Source organism: Miniopterus natalensis, chromosome 7, assembly GCF_054644295.1.
Source record: "Miniopterus natalensis isolate mMinNat1 chromosome 7, mMinNat1.hap1, whole genome shotgun sequence".
Taxonomy (NCBI): domain Eukaryota; kingdom Metazoa; phylum Chordata; class Mammalia; order Chiroptera; family Miniopteridae; genus Miniopterus; species Miniopterus natalensis.
This window is the reverse complement of record NC_142087.1, coordinates 45,181,490-45,191,799: the sequence shown is the minus strand read 5'-3', so window position 1 is coordinate 45,191,799 and position 10,310 is coordinate 45,181,490. Positions and strand designations below refer to the sequence as shown.

General features: G+C 40.7%; 1 protein-coding gene across 1 annotated transcript in view; it reads right to left on the bottom strand.

The window, feature by feature from the left end:
• The window catches only part of HRH4 (histamine receptor H4), a 12,366-nt gene extending 9,664 nt beyond the window's left edge, over positions 1–2,702 (bottom strand). Inside the window, exon 1 of the mRNA XM_016195981.2 lies at positions 2,510–2,702. Within this exon, the coding sequence (XP_016051467.2) occupies positions 2,510–2,702 (193 nt within the window). The remainder of the gene's footprint in view (positions 1–2,509) is intronic.
• Between the last annotated feature and the right edge of the window lie 7,608 nt (positions 2,703–10,310).

The following is a 10,310-nucleotide window of genomic DNA, read 5'->3' as shown; positions in this document are numbered from 1 at the left end:
CTCCAAGGTATTGTATTAAAATAAGTGACCTCTGGAGGAAGCTGGCAGGGTCAGGGAATATGTGAAGGATGAGGCCAGTAGATGAATAGAGACTCTGATCTGGGTCAGACTGCTCTTATCAAGAGCAAACCCTCCCTTTCCCACCCCTGCTGATGGAGGTGAACCACCAGGACTGGTGTATAACTACATCTGCAGGGACATTTCTCAATCAAAGACAAAACACATCTTTATGTTGCAGTGCTCAAGCCCATGATGGTGGGGCTGCCGCAATGCTGACATTGCATCACACACAGGGACATTCCACTGTAATCTGGAACCATCTTTGTCAAAAGCTTAGGCCTCAGGCTCCTTCAGTGAGGCTAGTTTTACCCCAGACCTCCTACCACCAGGTATTCAGAGCCTCACTCCTTTTGAGTTGGTCAGAATACATAACCAACTTTAAGTTCTGTGTCATCTAAAAGTTCTGCAGTTTGCCCAGCCGGTGTGGCTCAGTGGTTGAGCATCAGTCTAGGAAACAGGAGGCCACGGTTCGATTCCCAGTCAGGGCATATGCCTGGGGTGCGGGCTTGATCCCCAGTAGTGGGAGTGCAGGAGGCAGCCGATGAATGATTCTCTCTCATCACTGATGTTTCTCCCTCTCCCTCTCCCTTCTTCTCTCTGAAATCAATAAAAATATTTTTTAAAAATAAATAAAAGTTCTACAGTTCTATGAAGGAAGAGGGCTACATATATTTATAGCAGAATATTCTGTTTATGTAAATACACTTTTTACATAAGTACACAAATTTGTACGTGTTTACGCATGCACAGAGAATGATAAACGAGGCTCTGCATCAAGCTCCTAACATTGGTTACCTGGAGGGGCAGAACTGAGGAGAGAAATGGCAAAATTGTTGGGTTCTTTCACTGCTTCTATATTGGTTAGCCACCTTTACCTGTGACCCAGTCATGTCTATATTATGACTCCTAAATCAATCTCTCCAGCTAGAAATTTCCTCCAGGAGTTTTATCAATGCAGCACCGGAAGCAGAAGCTACCTTCCCCAAAATGTTCCCTTTTCTATTAAGAGTTTTAGGCGTCTTAGTCCCCAGAACGCAATCGCTAACTCTACTTTCTCTTTCCCCTGCCTGAGCCCACCCTTGCAACTCTTCCACCCTCACCCTAGCTCAGAGCCTTCCCTGCCACATGGCTTCTACCTAGACTGCTTGCTGCAGGGTCATCTCTGAAACAGAGCTGCCCCCTCCTCCAGCTTCTCTCACCTACTACATCTCTCCCGGTGTCTCTAAGGTAAAGCTTCCATCCAACCACTCACTCACCTGCCTTAAAAAAATTTTAATCTCCACATTGTCTGCTGAATCACCTCAATCCAGAATCATACTAGTATTCAAGGGCCTTCACTACACAGGTTCTGACCACTCTGACTCATCCCCTACTGTTCCCACAGCCGTTGCACACCAGCCAGCCTGGAGCTCACACTTAGGAAGGTACACACTGTGTTCCAGACAGCAAACTAAGTATTCTATGAGTATTGTTTTATTTTAATATGAACACAAGCACTGATGTAGCTATAGACAATGACAGATTAAATTATGCTAAAAGCTCCTATAAAACAATATCATCAGCTGACACTCCTGTACATTTACTAATTATAAGCATCATTAAAGATCTATGGTCATCAGGAAGTAAAAAATTACAAAGTGCATGTTTCCAAAGAAAGATTAATTTAATTTCTATGATCCTTTATAACACTATGATATCATATCACATGCAAGGTAGTTTAGTGTTGGGTATATTTTATAATATTCTATACCATATCATAAAATAATATTAGCTATACTATTTAACTGACCTGAATATCCCATTTCCTGATTGTGCTGGTTGCCAGCATATACATGATCTCCTATTACTCTGATACTGTGATACTAAGGAAATTATGCTTACTTAAAGAGGAATACTTATACACCTAAACATACAAGGAAAATAGCTTCAGCCCCGGCTGGGCATGGCTCAGCGCTTGAGCGTCGATCTAGGATCCAGGCGATCAGGGTTCGATTCCCAGTCAGGGCACATGCCCGGGTTGCAGGCTCGATCAATGACTCTCTCATCATTGATGTTTCTATTTCTCTCTCTCCCTCTCCCTCCCTCTCTCTCAAATCAATAAAGATATATTTAAAAAAAAAAAAAAAAGCTTCAGAAACAAATAACTCTTAAACAATTTTGGAAATATTCTAAACTTATTTTTATTCTATAAAAAGATAATAAACTGCTTTCAGATGAAAATTTTCCTTACAAACCTGATACACACACACACACACACACACACACACACACACATAAAATAGTTCCCTAAAGTGCCATATAAATTCCCTTGAGCTTTAATCCTTAAACTTTTTGTTTTTAATCATTCCCAATTTCATACAGTCCCTTGAAATAACCAAAGCTTATTTTAAGGTTTTAGAAATAAATTATAATTGAAAAAGATTATGTTAAATAAAGAGATGTAACTTACCAACAAAGAAGTCAGAAATGGCCAAGTTAAGGAAAAAATAATTACTTCGATGTTTAAGGTTTTTGTCCACCACAAAAGCCAAAATGACAATGGCATTTCCTAGCATTATAGCAAAAGCTAGTAAGCCCATTAAAAATGCTAAAGCAATGCTAGTACTTAGTGCTAAAGTAGTTGTGCTATTAGTAGCTGACATCACATCAAATGATGAAGCTCAATATAGCAAGGCAACTCTGACAAGTATATGTCTACTCGTAAAACTAGTATATATAGTCTTTTATTTATAACATGTTTTTCAAGATTTAAGTACTGATTGCAGTACTTACTTCCTGGTTCTTGAAAAGGAAACTTGTCATAATAGTTTCCTTTATGACACTAAAAAGAAAAAACTTCCAAAAGACAGTAAAATTTTTACCTTAAACATTTTAATGTGTTTCATCCATCTCCCATTAATAGAGAGCAATATTATATATCTGATGCATTATATAGGCAGTAAATTGGACTCAAATGCAATTCATTCTTAAAACTAATATAGAGCCAATTAAACAGTCTCTTCTGATCATGACGAAATAACAGGGGCTAAATTCACCATCCTATCTGAAACAATAAAAAAACGACAACATATATGAAACAATGGCTTTCAAGGCACTGCACTTAGCGATTGTCCAGATGAGAGAAGAAAATTCAGCGAGACCTGCAGTTGCCCCAGCTTACTGTCTTTTTTTTCTTCATATGTCTTTATTGATTTCAGAGAGAAGGAGGGGAGGGAGAGAGGGAGAGAGAGAGAGAGAGAGAGAGAGAGAGAGAGAGAAACAGCAATGATGAGAGTCATTGATTAGCTGCCTCCTGCACGCCCCCTACTGGGGGGGTCAAGCCCCCAACCCAGGCATGTGCCCTGACAGGGAATCAAACTGAGATCGCCTGGATCATAGGTCGATGCTCAACCACCGAGCCACACCTGGCCAGGCTCGGCTTACTGTCTTGAGTTTCCAGGGCACAGAGCAAGAGGGGACATCCAGGAGGAGGCCAGCAGGTTCCCTGGGTGGGGAGAATGGTCTGAGAGTCGGAGAGTACAGGACAGGGCTCTGCTGCAGAGGAAGACTGAAGTGGGTTTCCATTAGACAGATGATTTACACTTTTGTGGTAGAATTAGAGGGAGAGTGATAAGGGATGTAATTTACATACAAGTGTTTCTTCACCATGATTTTCTTCTTCAGTGGTGGATCTCACAGTCCCTAAAACCAGAGCTCCCAAAGTCTGGTATTGTTCTAAAACAAGGTAATGTGTGTGTTAATTTGAACCTAAAAGCAAAAATGTGAAAGAGATAATAGAATGAATTTTCTAAATTGCTAAATTGGGACTGATTGTTATCCTTGTTTTTGCCTCCTGGAATAGATAATCCCATCAACTGGGACTAGACCAAAGGGGAACTCTGCAATATCTCAATTTGCTACCAGCCATTCAGCCCAGCCCAGTGTCTTAATAATAAATGGAACGAAAGTGAAATTATTGCTGAGGGGAGGGGAGCTAATAAATGGGTGTTACAAAATGGAAAATCTAATATAGTGTTGGTGCCTTAAGAGAAGCATGAAGCAAAAGAATGTTATTCTCTCTTAGCTTTGACTCCGATGCCCACTGGGTGAAGAACTTGGTTGCCAAAATCACCTCTTTTGAATAACCAAGAAGTAAGCAGGACAACAGCCAGCCCAGTGAGTACACATATACCCCAAGAGTGGTCTGTTTTCTCAAAATGGAGGAACGGATGGATGCTCTGACTATAACTCTATGGAATAATATGAATGTGGCTGTGTCTTTTGATTCCAGTTTCACAGGATAGAGCTATCATTGAAGACATGAGTTAGGAAGAAAACCATGGGAATATATACCCATTTGAATCCAGACAACACTGATTAGTAATCTAAATAAACAACCGCAGATGCTGGCAGGTGGGAGGTCAGCAGGCATGAGCTACAGCAATAAGGCCAAAGGAGATTAACCCTTTACTAGATATATCGTTTATGAATATTTTCTCACATTACATAGATTGCCTTTTAACTCTGCTGACTGTATCCTTTGATGGAAAGAGAGTCTTTGCCCTGGCTGGTGTTGCTCAGGTTCAGTTCCCGGTCAGGTCACATACCTGGGTTAAAGGTTCGATCCTGTGGTTGGGGTGTATACAGGAGGCAACAGATCAGTGTTTCTCTCTCACACTCCCCCTTCCTCTCTTTCTAGAATCAATGGGGGGGAAAATAAGTTTTTATTTTATTTTATAGTCAAATTTATCTGCCTTTACTTTTCTAGCCTGTGCTTTTGGTGTCATATTCAATGAGTCCCATTAGTTTTAAAACATTTTATTACTAGAATCAGAAATCGAAAAAACAAAAAATGGGAAATATGGGGTTTAAAAGAAGAAAAATTTCTTCCAAAGAGTCAATCAACATTGATGCCTAATTTATCCATACTATGGTCTTATTTTTCTTGGGGCTCTACATTCTTTCTGTTTTCTTTTCCGTGATTGTTCATACACACAGACTCAGGGAAAATCTCCAAGACTGAAAATCTACCTCCATAAGCAGAAGGCAGGGAAAGAAAAAAGCAGGCCACTCCAGTCTGGCAATTAACAGAGTTTATTAAGGGAAACCTACATACGAGGTACATCTTGGGTGTCAGTAAGAGGAAGCGAATATCCTCTGCACCTCTGGGCAGGTGCTAAAGAATTATACATAGAACAGGGCAGGATGGACAGAAGTACTGGTGCATAACCCACCCCAGATAAAGGAAAATGTCTTATCTTACAAGCTTGCCCAGAGCAGGGCAATGGCCATTCCAGGAACCAGCATGCAAGAGGCGTAGGGGAGAAAGCTGATCACACCGTCTCTGAGGGGATTTATGGGAAGCAATTTCTGATCCAGCCTGGATCTAGTTCATGGGTCTGGCAACAGTCATGTCATGGAACAGCCTCTCTCCTCCAGAATGATGCAATTTAAACATCTAGTTCAAACCTCTCGCATTTTTCTTCTGTTCTAGAGTTTACCTCTGACAAGGTATTCAATCCTGCCAACATCCCTTCTTTCACCTTTAAAGCTAAATCACACCTTGGCTTCAAGATGTGCTGCTGTACTTGACAATACAGAGGGGCTCTTGTTGAAAGGAGGGAAGGCCCCTCTGGGACGTCTCATCACACCCCCTACACATGTGAGCACCACAGCCTTGTGCAAGCCAGCGCTTTTTCTTCCTGGGGCCACTACTGGTTTCCCGACTGACTTTCCTGTCTGGGCTCCAAAGAGTGGCCACATTTTGACTTGGGATCATCCCCTAATGCTTGTTTGGTCACTGCCTTTTTCTTGTCAAGGAAGTTTCTATAGGTTCTTTCCTTAGGAAATCCAGTTTCTCTGAGGTCTGGCTTCTCCTGTGTCCAACCCAATGTGTCAGGCCAGCCAGAACCAAAGCCTTACATCCAGGCGGGTGGCATTCTGCAAGCAGCTGCCCAAGGGCACCACGGAAACAAGTAAGATGACAGGGCAACAGCCAGAAGGGGCCAAGGGCGTCTCAGTGGCAGTGAACCAGCTTCCCAGTCAGGGAGCCAGGTTTGACTTAAATGGCACCGTCTCTACCAAATTTCCCAGCAAGCCTCAACTTTAAATACTACCTTCATCTAAATACAAAAGAGAGAGGTTAGAGTGAGAATGGGAGGGGAGGCGATTGAGGGGAAAGTGGAGGAGGAGCTCTTTGCTAAGCAAAGGTTGCCCAGCCTTGCACCGGCTGGAAAGTCGTGTGGGTAACAGCTCTCTTCCTGGTGCAGGCCCCCTTTCTAATGTAAGTTCATTTATGAAGGTAGATTACCCTTTCTAGAGGCTAACTTCTACTCTTCTCAGAGCTCCTGTTTTGTCTGCAGTTTCTTGAAATAATCAGCTCAAAATAATCCTATATCAAAAGACATATTTTAGGGTGGCATGTTCAGCTACTCTTCAACACTAAGGTTCTTACTGATTACAGCCTAATGTGATTTCACTTCTTTTACAATGAGAAACATACTAACCATCACCTATTGAGTTCTCACGGTGTGTGAAGCTTTAGGCTAGTGACATTTCACACATTATCTCATTTCATTCCACCCTCCAAAAATCCTATGAGGAAGGATTATTAGACCCGTTTTACAGATGAGGAAACTAAGGCTCAAAGAAGTTAAGTAACTTGTCCAAAATGACTTCCATGTCCAAGGCATGGAACTAAAATTTAAATCCAAGTCTGATGTCCAGATCTACTTTTCCTTGATCACAAACACATACTTGTGATTTATGTCTTGTCTGTCAAATGACAAAAATACTACTATTTGGTAATGAGTTTAATGCCCTTTGTTCAAGGAAAAACAATGCATGGGTTGGGGGAGTACAGTGCCTCACAAGCAGAGGGACCACTCTTCCCAAGGATTTTTAGGCAAGAGCGAGTTTTACAGAATGTTGGAAGAGGCAAGGTGGAAACAGGGCACGATTGGCTAGGAGGTCAGGGATTTCCTTAGGCGGCTATTAGGTCCTATCTTCTAGGGTAAGGTAAGCTGGCTAAAGCTGAATTGGAGGACTGTGATTGGTTCAAGTTAGGTCTCCTTGATAGGTGTTTCCCATTGAGTGCAGGCTGACTTAGGTTTAGATTTGTGATGTGGGCCAGAACACTGGGGCAGCCTCCATTTTTGTGGGTCCCGATATACAAATTACCTTTATTATTCCCCTAACAGTATACAACTCAAAACATGGGTTAAATGGGGGAAAAAGAAAAACAACCCTTCCCTAGGCTCAGAAACCAAGATCCTATGTACTAGCATTATACTTCTTAACTTGCCTCTCTCTCTCTTTCTATCTGGTCTCCACCAGGGGTGGACCAACTCTGGTTCACACACCATAGTTTGGCCCCTGAGCTAAGAATTAGTTTTATGTGTTGTGATATTGTCATTTATAATTAGAAATATATATTTGGTCTTCAGCCCCATTTCCTGAACAGCATTCCTAGAACCCTAGGAATTTCCTAAGTGATAAGAGCACCAGGAGAATCTTTTGCTCTAATATTTGGTCTTTAGTCATTGGCTCCTGAAATAGCTCTAGAGCCATAAAGGTAAAAGGGGTGTCTTGTTATTCCTAACAAGCCCCTTTCAACCACACCTGAGTTTAAGTTAATGAGGTGACTTTTGGAAATCCCATAAGGGTGGGGGCTAGTTGCCAGGGGAACCAAACAGTGATTAGAAGATTGGCATTCTCAGGCCCACCCCAGCTCAGGAAAGGAGAGGGAAGAGGCTGAGGACTGACTCAATTGCCAATGGCCAATGATTTAATCAATCATGCTTACGTATTAAGCCTCAATAAAAACCCAGAAGGATGGGGTTTGGAGAGCTTCCAGGTTGGTGAACACATGGAGATGCAGGGAGGGTGGGAAGCCCAGAGAGAGCAGGGATGCCCCATGCCCCTTCCCACATACCTTGCCCTATGCATCTCTTCTATCAGGCTGTTTCCTTTTATAATAAACCAGTGAACTAGTAAGGTATTTCCCTGAGTTCTGTGAGCCACTATAGCAAATTAATCAACTGAGGAGGGGGTTGTGGGAACCTCCAATCTATGGTCAGTTGGTCAGAAGCACAGACCAACTTGACATTGACATTTGATATAGGGGCAAGGGGAAGTCTTGTAGGACTGAGCCCCTTAACCTGTGAGATCTGATGCTATCTCCAGGTAGATAGTGTCAGAACTGAATTGAATTGGTTTCACAGAAATTGCTTGATATGTGAAAAACCTACACATCTAGTGTCAGAAGTGACATATTCTGTAAAGTTTTTGAAAATAGAGAAGATACACAGGAAGACTGTTTTCCTTTATACATAGAGTTGAAAAAATTAAGACTATTTCATGATACATGAAAATATACGAAATTCAAATTTCAGTAACCATAAAGTTTTATTGTAACACAGCTATGCTATTGTAAGTGTACATGTTGTCTACGACTGTTTTCACACTACAATAGACTGAGTAGCTGAGAGAGAGATGGCTCATAAAGCATACAATATATATTATTTGGCTGTTTACAGAAAAAGTTTGCCAACTCTTGCTCTATACTCTTTAACAGATTCAGAGTTCTCCACTGCATCTCCATAACTAAGCAGTCTTTCAGTACCAACCCATGGCCTGCTCAGCTCTTTAAGCTTTTCAAAACTAAATGCAGAGAAACTAGATAACTTGCTACCATGCTATACTGCCTCCCTAGAAGAGTCTAAGAATTTGGTAACCTCAATGTCAAGTTAAAATTCTAGGTTCTGTTAAAATCCTCAGAAACAGCCCATCTTAAATAATAGGTAGGAACGTTCTCCCATAAAGAGTGAGGAAAAGATAATATGTACTTGATAGCTTTACTGGATGCTTATCATATACTAAGCACTATGGAAGGTACCTCATCTAATCCCCATAATATCTCAGAGAGGGAGGAATCATCCACATTTTTACAAATTAGGAAACTAAGAGCAAAAAAAGATTAAGTGTCCTATAAATTCACCTACTTAGTATCCCAGGGGATGGTGACAAAGTGCTGAAATTTACAGACTAGGTGCTCAGATATGCAAAATTGCAACCTTAGCTCTATGTCTGAATCAAAATCAAACTTGATAACAAACCTCCATTATTTGCATTCCTGGAAGAGGGTGGGGTGGGAAATGTGTCATTATAAGATTATTCAGTCACTTCAGGTATAAAATGTAGTAACCAAAGGTGTTCAATTTCATTAGTTATCAGGGAAATGCAAATAAAAATCACAAAGTGATGCCACTACAAACCACATGGCCCACTAAAAAGGAGAGTCGGGTAATGCCAAATGTGGATGTGCAGCCACTAGAACTCTCATTCACTACTGGTAAGGAGTGTTAAGTAGCTCTAATTCGTTTGGAAGACTTCCTGGCAGTATGAGTTATGGGTGCTGGAGCTCACAAGAAGTGACTTAAATTTTAAGGAATTTTGTGAGCCAGCTGATTTCACATTGGTAGCCTGAAATTGGACAGAATGGGGATATTCACACCACAAGAACTGGCACACGTTATAAATCAGCACCTACCCCAGAGCTAGTTATTTAAAATTTACCAGCACACCATTGGTAAATTTACACTAAAGCTCCACATATACATATCCTATGACTCACCAAATCCATTTCTAGGTATGCATGCTTTGAAATGTGTATATATGTTGGCCAAAAGCCATGTGCAAAAAAGAACATTCATAGCAGCACTAATTATAATAGCCTCAAACTGGAAACCCAAATATCCATAAAGAGAACTGGTAAGTTGTCATAGCCATTCAATGGAATACTATGCAGTGATACAAAAAAAAAAAAAAAAAAAGAACTCCTACATGCAATAAACCAGATGAATCCCACAAAATATTGTAACTAAAGAAGCATAAACAAGGGTATATAGTGTGTGTTTGAACTTATATAAGTCAAAACAGACCAAATTAATTCTGATGTCAGAAATTGGGGAGAGAACAACGAAAAAGGTAAAAAAACAACAACACAGTAGTACTTTTACCTACCAGACTGCCTATTTTCCCACATCTTTGATTAGTATTCTAAGTACTGTATATTCTAGCACAATGCTAATGGGGGTATAGCTGATAAACTTTTCTACAGAGTGATTTGGCTAAACCAATCAAGTTATTAGAAAGTGCAAACTTTTAACCAAGAAATTTCATTTCTAGGAATTTTTCCTAAGAAAATAGCCAGAGATAATATATAAAAGTCTGCATACAATGATTTTTTTCATTGTTTATAATATAGTTGT